This window comes from Schistocerca nitens, chromosome 6, assembly GCF_023898315.1.
Source record: "Schistocerca nitens isolate TAMUIC-IGC-003100 chromosome 6, iqSchNite1.1, whole genome shotgun sequence".
In the NCBI taxonomy this organism is placed as follows: domain Eukaryota; kingdom Metazoa; phylum Arthropoda; class Insecta; order Orthoptera; family Acrididae; genus Schistocerca; species Schistocerca nitens.
In genome coordinates, this window is record NC_064619.1 from 470,349,208 (window position 1) to 470,369,202 (window position 19,995).

Sequence of the window (19,995 nt, forward strand, 5' to 3'; positions counted from 1 at the left end):
GGAGTATCTATAAAGTCATTGTTACAAGAAGAAGGGGGTCAGAAATAACATAATTGTTCAAAGTGAATTCTACATTATTAACTTTAGTTTCTATTGTGTTGTTTCTAATTTTATTTACAATTCACCAGCAGGACTTCGAGACATTATGTGAGATTCATTTCTATTGGCTAATTCTTTCTGCTTTTAATCTCCTGAATTCTTCGTGGCACTGCAACCTGAACTGCTTGCAGATTTTTTTAACTCATAGTTGTCAGTCTGTGCAAGCTATATATGTTTTCCACTTTTTCTTTCAGATCTTTTGTCTTAACATCTAATGGCACATATCTTGATTTTAAAGTGTATTTCTGAACACTCACTTTTGTAATGGGATGGTACTATTTATGTGGCCAGTCAGAACGTCTACAAAGATGTTCCATTTATTTTTGATTTATTTTTGATTAGTCATAACGGATTCCCAAGGTTTCTGGTTTTAGCTTAGCAATGTTGTTTGCAGACAGTGTTCTCTTGTGCTAGTACACTTTTCTTGGTTTGATTTTGGTATTAAATTTTAACACTAGTGTATGACCTAAATGATCCGAGAGGTTGTCTGCTGAAAGGACATGGTCGTAATTTATTATAACATATCAGTTAAACTGCTGTGTGTTATCTATTCTAGTGGGTACTAGGTGAAGTAGAGATCTTTAGCCCCCATAAGATAGGATACAATCTGTAAGATGTTAGCTGCGCTGGCAGTCATGTAACATGTTGATGTTCAGCTCAAAAAGTATGATGAGATTTACACATCAGCAAACTGACAATTTACTCAAAACTCCATCAAACTATTTCAGGAAAGCATTGAAATTTCCACAAGAGGTTCTAAACATACCTACAACAAAGAAATGGACAGTATGAAACATGAAAACGAAGTTACAATTTCGAAATCTTTGTCAACACGGAACTTTCTACCTAAAGCACTGTCTGCTTGTGTCTGTGTATATGCGGATGGATATGTGTGTGTGTGTGTGTGTGTGTGTGTGTGTGTGTGTGTGTGTGTGTGTGTGTGTGTGTGTGTGCGCGAGTGTAACCCGTCCTTTTTTTCCCCCTAAGGTAAGTCTTTCCGCTCCCGGGATTGGAATGACTCCTTACCCTCTCCCTTAAAACCCACTTCCTTTCATCTTTCCCTCTCCTTCCCTCTTTCCTGACGAAGCAACCGTTTGCTGCGAAAGCTACAATTTTGTGTGTATGTTTGTGTTTGTTTGTGTGTCTATCGACCTGCCAGCACTTTTGTTTGGTAAGTCTCATCACTTTCTTTCTTTTTAGATATATTTTTTCCACGTGGAATGTTTCCCTCTGTTATATATATAAAAAGAAAGATGATGAGACTTACCAAACAAAAGCGCTGGCAGGTCGATAGACACACAAACAAACACAAATATACACACAAAATTCAAGCTTTCGCAACAAACTGTTGCCTCATCAGGAAAGAGGGGAAGGAGAGGGAAAGACGAAAGGATGTGGGTTTTAAGGGAGAGGATAAGGAGTCATTCCAATCCCGGGAGCGGAAAGACTTACCTTAGGGGGAAAAAAGGACAGGTATACACTCGCACACACACACATATCCATCCACACATACAGACACAAGCAGACATATCCATCCACACATACAGACACAAGCAGACATATATATGTCTGCTTGTGTCTGTATGTGTGGATGGATATGTGTGTGTGTGCGCGCGAGTGTATACCTGTCCTTTTTTCTCCCTAAGGTAAGTCTTTCCACTCCCGGGATTGGAATGACTCCTTATCCTCTCCCTTAAAACCCACATCCTTTCGTCTTTCCCTCTCCTTCCCCTCTTTCCTGATGAGGCAACAGTTTGTTGCGAAAGCTTGAATTTTGTGTGTATATTTGTGTTTGTTTGTGTGTCTATCGACCTGCCAGCGCTTTTGTTTGGTAAGTTTCATCATCTATTCAATCTGTATATTGAGCAAGCAGTAAAGGAAACAAAAGAAAAATTCGGAGTAGGTATTAAAATTCATGGAGAAGAAGTAAAAACTTTGAGGTTCGCCGATGACATTGTAATTCTGTCAGAGACGGCGGGGGACTTGGAGGGGCAGTTGAGCGGAATGGACAGTGTCTTGAAAGGAGGATATAAGATGAACATCAACAAAAGCAAAACGAGGATAATGGAATGTAGTCAAATTAAGTCGGGTGATGCTGAGGGAATTAGATTAGGAAATGAGACACTTAAAGTAGTAAAGGAGTTTTGCTATTTAGGGAGTAAAATAACCGATGATGGTCGAAGTAGAGAGGATATAAAATGTAGACTGGCAATGGCAAGGAAAGCGTTTCTCAAGAAGAGAAATTTGTTAACATCGAGTATAGATTTAGGTGTCAGGAAGTCGTTTCTGAAAGTATTTGTATGGAGTGTAGCCATGTATGGAAGTGAGACATGGACGATAACTAGTTTGGACAAGAAGAGAATAGAAGCTTTCGAAATGTGGTGCTACAGAAGAATGCTGAAGATAAGGTGGGTAGATCACGTAACTAATGAGGAGGTATTGAATAGGATTGGAGAGAAGAGAAGTTTGTGGCACAACTTGACTAGAAGAAGGGATCGGTTGGTAGGACATGTTTTGAGGCATCAAGGGATCACAAATTTAGCATTGGAGGGCAGCGTGGAGGGTAAAAATCGTAGAGGGAGACCAAGAGATCAATACACTAAGCAGATTCAGAAGGATGTAGGTTGCAGTAGGTACTGGGAGATGAAGAAGCTTGCACAGGATAGAGTAGCATGGAGAGCTGCATCAAACCAGTCTCAGGACTGAAGACCACAACAACAACAACAATATTTTTCCACGTGGAATGTTTCCCTCTGTATATATATATATATGTGTGTGTGTGTGTGTGTGTGTGTGTGTGTGTGTGTGTGTGTCTATCGACGTGCCAGCGCTTTCGTTCGTATATATATATATATATATATATATATTTCAGGGGTGGAGATGAACACAGTAGTGACCATTGGATTGTAGTGTAGCCTGAGGCTTAAGTTACGATGAAGGTGGGTGATTGGTTGAGAGTTGTCTAAAGCCAACAAACGTGACATAATGAGAGAAGACTCAGCTACAGTTGCTGAACATTATTTCAAGTGATTCTGACTGTGGGTAATGTACAACAACATTATTTTTATTTTAAAAACAGACATCTCGCAGACTTCTGAGATTATGATTGCTGCTTTTTTTAAATTGATTTGTGCATTTTGTGTCATGATTTGGCAAAATTATTTCAACTGATTATACACATATTGTCTGCCTGCTGCCTTACATCCTGTTGCTGACACACACACACACACACACACACACACACACACACACACACACACGGTGGAATGTGCTGCTAATATTGCTCTAAAAGACTTGTAAATAACAGTGCTACCTCTGTTATAGACTCACAGCAAAATGACCAATACAATTCATAGTACCATTGTAAAAGACACTCAGGTCAGGTTTCACAGGACTGAGATGGCCTGCTTCTCATATGCACAGCTACATGTTGCACTGAGTGAAGTTTTTCATAAAAAGAGGTTACAGACGAGCTAGATATTTCCAACGCAGCATTGTCTTACTAACTTGTGCAAACTATGCTATTTACTTGAAATATGTCATCATGGGTCAAAGCAGAAGGGTGAATCATAACTTGCTCTGTTCAGACTTGTTCAGCTTCCTCCATACAACTGTCATTTTAATGCCACTGAAGGTGTATGACTGCAAATAAAAATTATGTTTTTGTAAACAAGGAAAAATTTACCACCCCGAAGTTAAGAATCTTCTTATGGAAGTTATCAATCAACAGACAAGTGAGACCTCGGCAAAAATTGCGGACAGCACTGCAAGTGTAATCGTAGAGGAAGCTAACAATGAAGGCCTTGTGAAAGAATGGGTCAAAAATTTACTTATACATATGGGAGAGAACAGTGACAATTCAAGCAGCGAAGAAAAAATTTTTCTACACCAGACACTGACAGCAATGTGAATGGTGTCTTCCCTTTAGTATAATAGCAAAACACTCAAGACTTTAAAATGGGAGCATGCCACTGACCTACCATCAAATTACAAGTACTTTCTTCATATTATAAGCTGTTGACATACAGATAAAAATTATTCTATTTTTTTGTCACAGAACTAGATAATAATGCTAATATTTGTTGTTTCGACTTAACGATCCTTCAGCTTATTAAATAGTGACTAGGGAAACCCCCCCTTGCATCTCCCTCAGATTTAGTGGTAAGATGGCCCAGTAGACAGTCCACCAAAAACTGAATACAGATCAAGCTTGAAAACAGGAAGGTGTAGTACTGAACTGTGGAAAAACTAAATAGAAACAGCGAACGGTCCAAGAACATGAAGTACAATAAAGAGCAGCTTGAATCAGCAACTGCATCATGGTTAAGTGGCCAGGGTGCTGGACTGCCAAGCAGGCGAGCCGTGTTCAAGACTTCCTCTTTTTCCCCCTCAACATTATGAACTGTCCGTCTGCTCACTGAAATGTTTGTTCTCTTTCTGTAGTTATGGCAGTTGTCATACTATACACTGGTTATAGAAAATGACTTATGTGGTAAGAATACGTAACCGATGCAAGAATTTGGTTGACTTGTCGCCTTGTCATCAAACATTTGTGGTTCCCATTCGAAAGCCACTTCCTTTCGGCTGCTAGTAACAGTAGTTGTGCAGTGTCAGCTGTCATTATAGGTCCCTATCTTACGCCTCACTGTTGCAAATGGCTGTTACACCACAATACAGACACAAATTTTATCAAAGCGGAGTGCGGATTTGCCCACATGGCAGTCCAACACTGTCACCACTTAACCATGACACGATTTCTCTCCCCGGCTGCTCTATATTGCACTTCTTGTTCTTGGACCGTTCACTGCTCTCTCTCTCTCTCTCTCTCTCTCTCTCTCTCTCTCTCTCTCTCTCTCTCTCTCTCTCTTTTTTTTTTTTTTTTTTTTTTTTTTTTTTTTTTTTTACAGTCCAGTACACCTTCTCCCTGTTTTTGTGCTTGATCTGTGTTCAGTTTTTGATGGGCTGACTGCTGGGCCCTCTTACCAATAAATATGAGAGGGGTGCAATGGGGAGTTTCCCTTGCAAGTAGCTCTCTCCAATTTTTTGAGTTTATGTACATTAACTGTCATTAATATGGCTCTCAGTTGTCTGGTCTCACTGTAACCTGGCCCACATCCTGCCTCTAGTCACTCAAGCATAAATGATGCGCGAAACAATGTTGTTAGTTAATTACAATGTTAAGCAATGCTATACATTCAGGAGGAGAAATTATGAACAATATGTCCCTAAGTATCTGAAATGAGAAAACTGTGAGATAGATCAAATTTTAACACATGAAGCAATAATCAAAACTGTGCAGAAAAGTAATGATGAAACTGATGAAGAAGAGGGCATAGGAGAAGACAGCATGATGATTTCTCACATTGCTGGTGCTGAAGCTGCAAACATTTTCCTGGAATATACTATCCAACAACCAGATAAATGCAGTATTGATGCAATGCCTGTAAAATGGTTGCATGCCGGCGTCGTGTATCATCACTGCAAAAACTAAAAATTCAGACTGCATTTCACAGCGAATGGTACTACTGATATAAACACATGTAAGAACTAAGTTCTCTATTAAATACAATTTTGGATTTAATAAACTGTAGTCCCTAAGTGTTGAAACTAAATTTCACAGAAACTCAATAATCAAGCACTTCTGTTAATCGGGCACCCATATGTGCAAGGAATAGCCGATTTGCTGCAGTCAAGTGTATTACAAGTAGTAACTGTAAAGCCAAGTTAGTTACAAAGTCCGCACCTACCAGTGTGGCCTGAGCTCCCAGTTGGTGCACATCGACAGCGCAGAAAGATACGTATATAGCTTCTTTTCTGTGTTTACTTCGTAGATTCTTACTTACATTGCGTGTGAGTTTCGTATAGGAGGTGTATCTTCGAGTTTTAGTTACTGTAATTGTAAATTCAGGCAGATTGTAGCGCAGTCGTTAGGCATTTGTACAGGTTAGTTCATACATTCTTTGCGTGTTTCCCTTGCGTTATCTAGACACGGACTCGTGTTTCAGTAACTGTTGTTCAACATTGATTAGAATGGACAGGTACTGTGATTGTTGTGTTCAGATGAGGGCTGAGTTGGCATCCCTTCACTCACAGCTGCAGGCGGCGCTGACTTCGGTCACGCAGCTTGAGGCTGTTGCCAATGGGCACCACTGTGGGGAGCCGGGCTTGGGTATCACGGGGATGTCAACCTCGTCCCGTCTGTCCCCAGATCGGTCTGCCGCTGTGGTTGCCCCGGTTGTTGCCTACAGTGGGCCTGAGCCCTCCCCTGTGGCTGATTGGGACGTCGTTCCAAGGCGTGGCAGGCAGCGAAAGATGTCCCCGGAGGCTGATCAGAAAGCCTCCCCGGTGCGTCTGACAAACAGGTTTCAGGTACTGTCTCTGGCTGAGCCAGATGCAGCTGCCTGCCCTATTTCAGAGGATGATTCTCAGCCTTCAAGGTCCAGGCAATCGCAGAGGATGGGCTTATTGGTAGTTGGGAGCTCCAATGTTAGGCGCGTAATGGTGCCCCTTAGGGATATGGCGGCTAAGGAGGGGAAGAAATCCAGTGTGCATTCCGGGTGGAGTCATTCCTGATGTGGAAAGGGTCCTTCCGGATGCCATGAAGAGCACAGGGTGCAGCCAGCTGCAGGTGGTGGCACATGTCGGCACTAATGACGTGTGTCACTTTGGATCTGAGGAAATTATCTCTGGATTCCAGCAGCTATCTGATTTGGTGAAGGCTGCCAGTCTTGCTTACGAGATAAAGGCAGAGCTCACCATCTGCAGCATCGTTGACAGAACCGACTGCGGACCTTTGGTGCAGAGCCGGGTGGAGGGTCTGAATCAGAGGCTCAGACAGTTTTGCGACCGTGTTGGCTGCAAATTCCTTGACTTACGGCATAGGGTGGTGGGGTTTCGGGTTCCGCTGAATAGGTCAGGAGTTCACTACACTCAACTGGCAGCTACACGGGTAGCAGAGGCTGTGTGGCATGGACTGGGAGGTTTTTTAGGTTAGAAGGCCTTGGGAAAGTACGGGGTGGGCTGCAATCTCAAAGGGTGCATGGCAAATACAGGACGTGCTTGGATCAAGGAACAGTCGGAATTGTAGTTGTAAACTGTTGTAGTTGTGCTGGGAAAGTCCCTGAGCTTCAAGCGCTAATAGAAAGCACAGAAGCTGAAATTGTTATAGGTACAGAAAACTGGCTAAAGATTGAAATAAGTTCTGCAGAAATTTTTACGAAGTCTCAGACGATGTTCAGATAAGATAGATTAGGCAGAATTGGTGGTGGAGTGTTTGTGTCTGCCAGTAGTGGTTTATCTTGTAGTGAAGTCGAAGTAGATACTCCGTGTGAATTGGTATGGGTGGAGGTTATACTTAACAGCCAAACTAAGTTAATAATTGGCTCCTTCTACTGACCCCCAGACTCCGATGATATAGTTGCTGAACAGTTCAGAGAAAATTTGAGTCTCGTAACAAATAAATACCCCTCTCATACGTTTATAGTTGGTGGCGACTTCAACCTTCCCTCGATATGTTGGCAAAAATACTTGTTCAAAACCGGTGGTAGGCAGAAAACATCTTCCGAGATTGTTCTAAAAGCTTTCTCCGAAAATTATTTCGAGCAGTTAGTCCACGAACCCACGCAAATTGTAAATGGTTGCGAAAACACACTTCACCTCTTAGCCACAAACAATCCAGAACTAATAGAGAGCATCATGACTGATACAGGGATAAGTGATCACAAGGTCGTTGTAGCTAGGCTCAATACCGTTTCTTCCAAATCCACCAGAAACAAACGAAAAATAATTTTATTTAAAAAAGCGGATAAAGTGTCACTAGAAGCCTTCCTAAGAGACAATCTCCATTCCTTCCGAACTGACTATGCAAATGTAGATGAGATGTGGCTCAAATTCAAAGATATAGTAGCAACAGCAATTGAGAGATTCATACCTCATAAATTGGTAAGAGATGGAACTGATCCCCCATGGTACACAAAACAGGTCCGAACGCTGTTGCAGAGGCAATGGAAAAAGCATGCAAAGTTCGGAAGAACGCGAAATCCCGAAGATTGGCTAAAATTTACAGACGCGCGAAATTTGGCGTGGACTTCAATGCAAGATGCCTTTAATAGCTTCCACAACGAAACACTGTCTCGAAATTTGGTAGAAAATCCGAAGAAATTCTGGTCGTATGTAAAGTACACAAGTGGCAAGACACAGTCAATACCTTCGCTGCACAGTGCCGATGCTACTGTTACCGACGACTGTGCCGCTAAAGCGGAGTTACTGAACGCAGTTTTCCGAAATTCCTTCACTAGGGAAGACGAATGGAATATTCCAGAATTTGAAACACGAACAGCTGCTAGCATGAGTTTCTTAGAAGTAGATACCTTAGGGGTTGCGAAGCAACTCAAATCGCTTGATAGGGGCAAGTCTTCAGGTCCAGATTGTATACCAATTAGGTTCCTTTCAGACTACGCTGATACAATAGCTCCCTACTTAGCAATCATATACAACCACTCACTCACCGATAGATCTGTACCTACAGATTGGAAAATTGCGCAGGTCGCACCAGTGTTTAAGAAGGGTAGTAGGAGTAATCCATCAAACTACAGACCTATATCATTGACGTCGGTTTGCAGTAGGGTTTTGGAGCATATACTGTATTCAAACATTATGAATCACCTCGAAGGGAACGATCTATTGATACGTAATCAGCATGGTTTCAGAAAACACCGTTCTTGTGCAACGCAGTTGGATCTTTATTAGCACGAAGTAATGGCCGCTATCGACAGGGGATCTCAAGTTGATTCCGTGTTTCTGGATTTCCGGAAGGCTTTCGACACAGTTCCTCACAAGCGACTTCTAATCAAGCTGCGGGCCTATGGGGTATCGTCTAAGATGTGCGACTGGATTCGTGATTTCCTGTCAGGAAGGTTGCAGATCGTAGTAATAGACGGCAAATCATCGAGTAAAATTGAAGTGATATCAGGTGCTCCCCAGGGAAGCGTCCTAGGACCTCTGCTGTTCCTAATCTATATAAATGACCTGGGTGATAATCTGAGCAGTTCTCTTAGGTTGTTCGCAGATGATGCTGTAATTAACCGTCTAGTAAGGTCATCTGAAGACCAGTATCAGTTGCAAAGCGATTTAGAAAAAATTGCTGTATGGTGTGGCATGTGGCAGTTGATGCTAAATAACGAAAAGTTTGAGGTGATCCACATGAGTTCCAAAAGAAATCCGTTGGAATTCGATTACTCAATAAATAGTACAATTCTCAAGGCTGTCAATTCAACTAAGTACCTGGGTGTTAAAATTATGAACAACTTCAGTTGGAAAGACCACATAGATAATATTGTGGGGAAAGCGAGCCAAAGTTTGTGTTTCATCGGCAGGACACTTAGAAGATGCAACAAGTCCACTAAAGAGACAGCTTACACTACACCCGTTTGTCCTCTGTTAGAATATTGCTGCGCGTTGTGGGATCCTTACCAGGTGGGATTGACGGAGGACATCGAAAGGGTGCAAAAAAGGGCAGCTCGTTTTGTATTATCAAGTAATAGGGGAGAGAGTGTGGCAGATAAGATACGCGAGTTGGGATGGAAGCCATTAAAGCGAAGACGTTTTTTGTCGCGGTGAGATCTATTTACGAAATTTCAGTCACCACTTTCTCTTCCGAATGTGAAAATATTTTGTTGAGCCCAACCTACATAGGTAGGAATGATCATCAAAATAAAATAAGAGAAATCAGAGCTCGAACAGAAAGGTTTAGGTGTTCGTTTTTCCCTCGCGCTGTTCGGGAGTGGAATGGTAGAGAGATAGTATGATTGTGGTTCGATGAACCCTCTGCCAAGCACTTAAATGTGAATTGCAGAGTAATCACGTAGATGTAGATGTACCACAGTAGTACAAGTTTATATCCAAACTAGCTCTGCGGATGATGAAGAGATTGAAGAAATGTATGATGTGATAAAAGAAATTATTCAGATATTTAAGGGAGATGAGTATTTAATACTCATGGGGATCTGGAATTCGATAGTAGGAATTGGAAGAGAAGGAAAAGTATTAGGAGGATATGGACTGGAGGTAAGGAATGAAAGAGGAAGCCGACTGGTAGAATTTTGCACAGAGCATAACTTAATCATAGCTAACACTTGGTTTAAGAATCATGAAAGAAGGCTGAATACATGGAAGAGGCCTGGAGACACTGGAAGATTTCAGATAGATTATATAATGGCAAGACAGAGATTTAGAAACCAGGTTTTAAATTGTAAGACATTTCCAGGGGCAGATATGGATTCTGACCACAATCTGTTGGTTATGAACTGTAGATTCAAACTGTAGAATCTGCAGAAATGTAGGCATTTAAGGAGATGGGACCTAGATAAACTGACTAAACCAGAGGTTGTACAGAGAGAGCATAAAGGAACAGAGAGAGCGTAAGGGAACAATTGACAGGAATGGGGGAAAGAAATACAGTAGAAGAAAAATGGATAGCTCTGAGGGATGAAGTAGTGAAGGCAGCAGAGGATCAAGTAGGTAAAAAGACGAGGGCTAGTAAAACTCTTGGGTAACAGAAGAGATACTGATTTTAACTGATGAAAGGAGAAAATATAAAAGTGCAGTAAATGAAGCAGGTGAAAAGGAATACAAACATCTCAAAAATCAGATCGACAGGAAGTGCAAAATGGCTAAGCAGGGATGGCTAAGAGGAAAATTGTAAGGATGTAACAGTATGTATCACTTGGGGGTAAGATAGATACTGCCTACAGGAAAATTAAAGATACCTTTGGAGAAGAGAGAACCACCTGTATGAATATCAAGAGTGCAGACGGAAAACTAGTCCTAAGCAAAAAAGGGAAATCAGAAAGGTGGAACGAGTATATAAAGGGTCTATACAAGGGCGATGCACTTGAAGGCAATATTATAGAAATGGAAGAGGACGTAGATGAAGATGAAATGGGAGATATGATACTGCATGAAGAATTTGACAGAGCACTGAAACCTCTAAGTCAAAACAAGGTCCCGGGAGTAGACAACATTACATTAGAACTACTGATAGACTTGGGAGAGCCAGCCATGACAAAACTAAACAGCCAGGTGAGCAAGATGTATGAGACAGGTGAAATACCCTCAGACTTCAAGAAGGATATAGTAATTTGAATCCCAAAGAAAGCAGGTATTGACAGGGGTGAAAATTACTGAACTACCAGTTTAATAAAGTCACAGCTGCAAAATACTAACACAAATTCTTTATATACAAATCGAAAAACTGGTAGAAGCCGGCCTCGGGGAAGATAGTTTGGATTACATAGAAATGCTGGAACACGTGAGCCAATACAACCCTACGACTTATCTTAGAAGATAGGTTAAGGAAAGGGAAATGTAAGTTTTTAGCATTTGTAGACTTAGAGATAGCATTTGACATTGTTGACTGGAATACTCTCTTTCAAATTCTGAAGGTGGCAGGGGTAAAATACAGGAAGCGGAAGGCTTTTTACAATTTGTACAAAAACCAGATGGCAGTTTTAAGAGACGAGGGGCATGAAAAGGAAGCAGTGCTTGGGAAGGTAGTGAGACAGGGTTATATCCCGTCCCCGATGTTATTCAATCTGCATATTGAGCAAGCAGTAAAGTCACAAAAGAAAAATTTGGTGTAGGGATTACAGTCCAGGGACAAAAAATGAAAAAACTTTGAGGTTTGCTGATGGCATTGTAATTCTGTCAGAGGCAGCAAAGAACCTGGAAGAGCAGCTGAACGGAATGGACAGTGTCTTGAAAGGAGGATATAAGATGAAGATCAACAAAAGCAAAACGAGAATAATGGATTTTTGATGGTATTTTTGGTCTGTTGTTGCAACTACAAAAATGCATGATTTTTTTCTTTGTTAAAATTGAGTATAGATTTAAGTGTAAGGAAGTCTTTTCTGAAAGTATTTGAATGGAGTGTAGCCATGTATGGAAGTGAAACATGGACGATAACTAGTTTGGACAAGAAGAGAATAGAAGCTTTTGAAATGTGGTGCTACAGAAAAATGCTGAAGATTAGATGGGTAGATCACGTAACTAATGAGGTGGTACTGAAGAGAATTGGGGAGAAGAAGAATTTGTGGCACAACTTGACTAAAAGAAGGGATTGGTTGGTAGGACATGTTCTGAGGCGTCAAGGGATCAGCAATTTAGTGCTGGAGGAAAGGGTGGAGAGTAAAAAAAATGCAGAGGGAGACCAAGAGATGAATACACTGGCACAGGATAGAGTAGCATGGAGAGCTGCATAAAACCAGTCTCTGGACTGAAGACCACAATGAGGTCTTTATTTTTGCTACTAACGAACACACAAATAGTAGCGACGAGGCGAGAGATGCCATAAACAATGTCTGGCAATGTTGTGTCTGCGCACATGAAGTATCGATAATAATCTTCTGTCTGATGGACTACAGTACTAAATTATAGTCACAATCAACATTTGCACCAGGATAGCTGTGTGGTGGTGTTTGGGCCATCAACAAATTCCAGGTGTATTCGTTTAGCAAAAAACTGTTGTGATGAATCATCGTTCTCTGTGCTCGCTGACTAGCCTACAGCATTTGTCAATCAGTTGGCAAGATGGGCAATGAGGCTTCAGGAGTGTGAGATCACAGGGGTATACAAAAGCCAATGCAAACACTGACTGGTTTTCATTGATCTCCTTGGCAGAACACGGAAGCATGGACGAAATTCCAGTTCACTTGCGTCTGAAAAGAGAGAGGACCGAACACCGATGAAAACCACAGAAGCCTCGAAAGAGGAGGAATTGACTACATGAGAATTGTAATCAATAAATGGAACACTGCATAAAGGGAATTATGACCCAAAAGGCCAGAAATGGCTGCTCACTATCCCAGCTCATCTATGGTCATCTGTCCTGAAGAATTTTCATGACACTCCTACATTCAGTCACCTGGGATTTGTGAACAGTCTAGAAAGAATCAGATGTAGCTGTCACTGGCCTGGCCTCTACTGATCCATTACAGACTTTGTGAGCCACTGCAAGGAATGCCAGTAACACTCCATTCCACCCATTTGAAATCAGCCTCTTGGTGAGAGTCCTGAAGTAGGCAATTGGGAATGGATAGTTATTAGTCTGGAGTGACTATTTCATCCACTATGTTGTCACCAAAGCTGTGCCCACTGTTGAAGCTCCAGAAATTCCAAAGTTCCTTGTAGAAGACATCATTTTGAAGCAGGGAGCACCCTGTGAAATGATCCCCAATGGTGGAAAAGTTTTCCAGTTGAGAGTAGTATCAGAGGTAATGTCATGTTGTGACAGCACCCACAGGATGACAACTGTCTACTACCTATAGATGAACAGCATCACAGAATGCTTTAATAAGATGCTGGCAGATATGCTGTCGATGTGTACTGATGTCTAACAGAGACTGGAATACCATAATACCCATACAGACATTCACGTACACCACAGTGAAGCAAGACAATACATGCTTCACACTGTTCTTTCTGCTCCAAAGTTGTGAGGTCGAAATGACAATTGATATACTGTCCCCATTTGAACCTGATAATACTCAAGATGACTATGCAAAACACCTCATCACAAGGACAAAAGAAGCAAGACAGCTGGCTCCTGTATGGACTCTGGATACTCAGAGGAAGTCCAAGAACACTATAACACCAAGCACCGGCCAGTGAGATACAGCCCAGGAAACTTATTATGGATTTTTATATGTGCAGAAAGATGACTATTGGAAAAGTTACTAAAGTGCTACTTCGGGCTGTATTGTATCCTTTGTCAAGTTTCGATCTTTACACACAAAATCAAGGATTACGAGCCATCATCAAGAAGACGAAAGGAACACAGATCGGCAATGGTGTCTTTTCAATGAAACTGAAGACCTATTAGATGTTCGCAAAGCTTTAACAAGGGGAAGGGGAGACCACCTCTGATACTCATCACAGGGAATAGGAGGTGACAATACGACCAGAACTCCAGGATTCCTTATGACCAGAACTCCAGCATCCCTTAGTGGTGCCATACAGAAGCCCACTGACAACATCTGAAACCAGGGTGCTGTAATCAGTCCTACGGAGAACATCTTAAACAATGGGTCGATGTTCCTGCAGAAGAGGGAGCAAAGCCACAAGCCGTGGTGCATGAGGTGTGGCACAGTTGATAGTGTCACTGGCTGGCATCCTGCAGGTCAGCAATTCGAATAATGTTTCAATTCTATTCTGGTTGTATATTGGTGTTCGTATCAAAGGTGCTGTCAGCACTAAGTGTCATACTTCATTGATGACCATGCTTTCATAGTTTGACTGGAGTGTGGTTATGATGAGACAATACCAAGAGGACCGTAGCAGAAGACACATTAAAAACAGTTTACATTAAACTACAGTTCCTTCTATGACTAGCTGGGTCAGTCAGTCCAAAGGTCAGAGGAAGGCATACGCATGCCACCTCCAATGTATTTTCAGATGGCAAAAGAAGGCCATCAGATGTATACTAGGATTAGCACCCAGAGATTGCTGCAGAAACCACTTTAAATATCTCAGTGTAATGACAGTACCTAGCATGTACATATATAACTGTTTAATGTATGCTAACGAAAATCTGGACAAATTCAGCATGAGATGTGATGTACACACACACAATACCAGAAATAGTCGCTTGTTGGATTTTCCTTTCTTGAGGCTAGCTGTTGTCCATAATAACTATAAACATTGGTGCATACATTTTTTTAATAAGTTACCATACTCAGCTCGTACAGCCTCATTTAATAAATTCAAGAGTGTATTGCAAAACTGGTTAAAATGCAGTGAATTCTATGCAATTGAAGAATTCCTAGGAAATACTCATTATAATATGCTTTTAATAAGTGATAAAGAAATGTTTTCAATTCTTAAATAAGCTATAAATTCTGTGTATGTAAGTGTTTATTGTGCTTAACTGTACTCTACTGTAAACTTTGACAAAGCCAATTGTATGAAAAATACTGAAAGGCAAATAAAAATATTCTATTCTATTCCAACAGGACCACGTCTAGTAAAGTATCGCGGTGTTCAAACCAACCCTTTTATAAGTAGCCTTTAAGCATTTCCTGTACCACAAAAGCTTTAAACCACATATTTAAAGAAATGTTTTACTTTATTATAACACAAATGCTCAGTTAGTTAAAGTCTTCAGCCTCATATCCTCACAAAATAAAAATCAATATTTAAGTTTGCTCGTTACCATTCCCCCCCCCCCCCCCCCCACACACAAATATTTGAACTTCAAGATGGTATTAACGCATCTACTTAATTGAGTTAATGTATAAAGTCATCATCCAAATTTACCAAGTCAGCTTCCAAGCTGTAGGTATTAAGTCCAACTACAGTATTTTCAAGAACATTAGTCATAACATAAAGACGAAATTGTTCATATATGAAAACAAAAAATGATGAGTGATCATAAATTTGGTTAACAAACACAAATCAACTAAATCACTTACATGCCCATGTTTTAGATGATGGAAGCTTTTGCATAGCCGATAATAGTAAAGTTGGCAAGAATCACAATTTCCATTAGAGTCCATAAATGTAAGAATTTTTCTCTCCAATAACCACAATTCTGGTGGCATGAAACTGCCAGTTTTCAGTAAATTGCTTATAGCTGAAAATTCAGACAAATGAAATTTAGTAATGATATAAAGCAACTCAAAATACAATATAATAATCATAGTTTTTTTTCAGATACTGACCAATCATGTCAGCAACACATTATATAAAACTATTTTGGATATACTTATTATTAAAGCTGTACAATGAACGTGTCTACTTCTTATTTTATGTAAACTGATTGTATATGGGGAAATCACATGAAAACAAGACAGATGGAGAAAAGTAAGTAAACTGTTTATTACTTTGAAAGTAACCACCGTAACTGTGATTATGAGATAAGACTGTCACAATAATTCATGGATAAATGTTTGTGGCTGTCTACAGAACAATTGTACCCACCATACACCTCTTCATCCAAAGCAAATCGACAGCCAGGAAAAAACAATGATCATCTCGTCTCACAATGGGATAAATGTATTAGCAGTTATGGCAATTTCTTTTGAAATAATAAACAGTTTACTTACTTTTTTCATTTATCTCACTTTCATTTGACTGTCCCCTGTTGTAGTATATGGAAGGGCCATGGTAAGACACACTAACTCTATGATCGACACAACAAGCAAGTGAAACGTAAAAAGGTAGAAAGTTCCACTTCCTCTACTAATATCACTCAAAATAAAAATACTATTTTTTCTTCGTTCTTTTACTAAGATTATTCAAATGTTTTATGTATGTAAAATATAAAAACATCATTGTAATCCATATTTTACAATCTTTATTGTTCATTATGTAACTAAGAAGTGGCTGATAACAACAGTAAAAATATTTTGTGAAGAAACATTTTATCAAGAAAAGTGGTCAAAATAAAATGTGCTTCAACACTCAACCTCACTCATAAGTGTGTACTTTAGCACTGAAATATCTCATTTGTAGGCATTGTCTCCCACACAATAAGGTGTCGCATATCACTCTGGCAAAGGAAGTGCAACCCAACGTCTACCTAGCTGATGAATGGTGGCTGCAATAGTTAAGCGATTTAATTATTTAGTAATTATAAACACAAAGCTGTTTGGAGGCTTTGCTGTCTGTTTTTGCATGTAACCAGTGTAGAGAGGATCATCACGTGCCTTGAAGATGGAGTGACGATCACAGTTTCACCAAGAAATGAGGTACAGGTAATGGCTTTGTGTATATTCCTTGCGTTGTTGTCCCAGTTCCGCAGATTTTACTGAATAAATGCATGCAGTATAACAATATGGTGACACTGGGGAAAAACAGCAGAAGAATACTGAAATGACATTAATATCAATTTAATATCAGAAGTTGAGATATATAGCCACGTGGCAGTCCCCTAACTTGTAAAATATTGAATGGAAAAAGCTGCTGTACCTTGATTAATAACACTGAGAGATTGTTACAGAAGAAACTCTTTGAATTTATTTGAGAAAGTTTTGATACATTGCAGTACTTCAATTCCAGGGTATCTAAGAGTGTAACAACGCACAAGTTCAACTGATTTGCACCAGCAAGGTCGGTAGATAATTTAATTTCAGGTGCAGATGTTCAGGGCTGTAAGCCACAAAACTCAAATCTGAACACATGTGTATTTAAAAGTGTAATACCCTGACATATAACATGTAAAATATTGTAGTCTACCATAATTATATAAATTTTAGAATTCAAACCTTTCAAAAAATTGAATGCACTCTAAGAATTTCTTAGTGTCACTGATTAATAGTGTGCTTATAGAAGTTCAGCTTAGCCATTTTTTGCTTTTACACATTATTGCGACAACCAACATAGTTTTCCTCTCCATGTGATGCATGTTGAGCTGTTATGTGCTCTCACTGCTTGAACTCCAGCCAGTGCTGCTATTTAGAACCAATTTTGACTCACAATGCCCGTGATGTCCTTTGACGAGTTTTCATTTTTCAGAGCCCGCAATGATTTTCCATGAAACGCACACTCTCTTAGCATTTCCAAGCTTGGGTGGACTTTAAGGCTGGTGAGATCTTAATTGAGTCCAGACCCTAAGCCTTGTCCTCATTTATTAGGTTTTTCAACATTTATTTCAATAGACTCCTTAATTATGCCATCTCAGAAACTGGTGTCTGTACCACGAAACTGATCCCATCGTATTTCATTTTATGATTACTTTCGAGGCAGTGCTCAATGAAGGTGGATTTCCTTGGCTTTTTTAGTCACATGTGTTGCTGATGTTCCTTGTATCTCTCCTTAATTGTTCTAATAATCTACGCCATGTAACACATTTCACATCAGAATTTATGTGTTGTACGCACCTGGATTTCCCGAGACCTAGATCATCTCGAATAAGATGACTTTTTCCTTTCATTGATGGGAGTGAAATACATTGGATGCCACATTTCCACACAAGTCTACCGATCTTTACAGATACTGGCCCAGCATAAGGAAGACAAGCAATTTTGACTTCTTTTTCTCAGCTTCAGCTCAACCTTTACCATCACAGTTATATAGTCTTCCCAAACCACACAAGGAAGACATTCCCTTAAGACCCACAGCACACCTACATCCATTCACAGCAAATATATGGGGAAGTGTGAATACTACATTCACAACTCCACTCCTTTAATACACCACTTCAGTCAACTGCAGTACACGGTATGAATATTAGGGTCAATTTCGATGCAGGCTCTCTCTTTCGAAATCCCGCTTTCTGACTCCATGGAACTAGTCACAGAAAAGATGGTGATTATTTCACTGAACTATTTAGGTATGTTCTACAGAAAGTATTATGAACAATGGAATGGTAATATGTATCTTGCCATTGCAAACCTATGAATGAAACAAACTGAAGCAAAAACACTAGAATCCACCAAGTTTAAACCATGAGTTTATTCCGGTACGTGGACAATACCTTGATAAACCGAAACATTATGACCACCTGCTTAGTAGTTTATTTGTCCATCTTTGGAACAAATTACATCACTGATTCTGCATACCAGGGATCTAACAGTTTTTTGGCATACCTGTGGAGGTATGTGGCATTAGATGTCCAAGCATAGGTCGTGTAATTTGTGTAAATAATAGGTAGTGATGGCACCCAACAGTGACCCAGATGGGTCTCAAAGTATTTATATCAGGAGAATTTAATCGCCGAGACATCAACATGAGTTTACTATAATGCTCCTCAAAACACTGTAACACAGTTCTGTCTCTGAGACATGGACAATTATATTGTTGAAAGATGACATTGCTATCAGGGAAGAAATCAAACGTGAAGGGATGCAGGTTGTTTGCAACTGTCAGCGTGTCTTCGATTACCACAACAGGTTCTATGCAAGCACAGGAGAATGCCTACCACAGCATAATACTGCTCTCAGCAGCCTGCACCCTTGGCATGCTGAACATTTCAAGCTGCCTTTCACCTCAATGACAGCATTTGTGGAGACAACCATCGATGTACTATACCAAAAAGGTGATCCACTCGAACAACCAACACATTTCCATTGATCAATAGTTGAATCCCAATGGCCCCATGCCCACTGCAATCACAAATGATGATGTTGCTGGGTCAATGTAAGAACGTGAAGGGGTGGTCTGCTGTGAAGCTCTATGTTCAATAAGCTAAATTGTGTTCTCTGAAGCTCTACGTTCAATAAGCTAAATTGTGTTCTCTGAAACTCTTATGTGTGTACCCGCACTGTGCTGTTTCGGCAGAGATGCCACAGATCACCATCTATTCTACTTTACAGGGCAGACAAGCCCTCAAGCTTATGAACCCCATGTTCTCTGAAGAGTCATGTATGTCCAACCATGTAGCACCAAACAGTAGTTTCAATGTCCTTCTACCTCTTTCTGTAGAGTCATGTTCGTCCAACCATGTAGTGGCTAGTGGTAGTTACACTGTCCTACCTCTTTCTGTAGATGCTCATGACAGTAGCATGTGAACATTTGACCAGCTTTGCTGTTTTCGAGATACTGGTTCACAGGCTCTGCGTAATAATAATCTGCCCTTTGTCAAAGTTGCTTATCTCAATGGATTTATCCATCTGCAGTCCATATCTTTGCTAGGCTGATCCCCGTCCATGCCTGCTTTTAATAAAAGAGAGAGAGAGAGAGAAGAAAAGAAAAAACAGTGTATTTTGCTCCAGTCAACAAAGGTTAAGAAGTCTTCTTGTAATGTTAAGGACTATCTAGGTCTCCAAAAGCCTGGTCAGTCCTGTATTCCATGTGAATGTGGTATGTTTCAATCTGGATAGACTATTACAACAGTCACAAATGCAAACAACATCAGACGCAATCAATCAAATCAGCTGTCACCGAGCACTGCCTCAAATACAA

General features: G+C 40.3%; 1 protein-coding gene across 1 annotated transcript in view; it reads right to left on the reverse strand.

The window, feature by feature from the left end:
- The window catches only part of LOC126262833 (uncharacterized), a 267,488-nt gene that overhangs the window by 49,994 nt on the left and 197,499 nt on the right, over positions 1-19,995 (reverse strand). Inside the window, exon 12 of the mRNA XM_049959686.1 lies at positions 15,564-15,724. Within this exon, the coding sequence (XP_049815643.1) occupies positions 15,564-15,724 (161 nt within the window). The remainder of the gene's footprint in view (positions 1-15,563; positions 15,725-19,995) is intronic.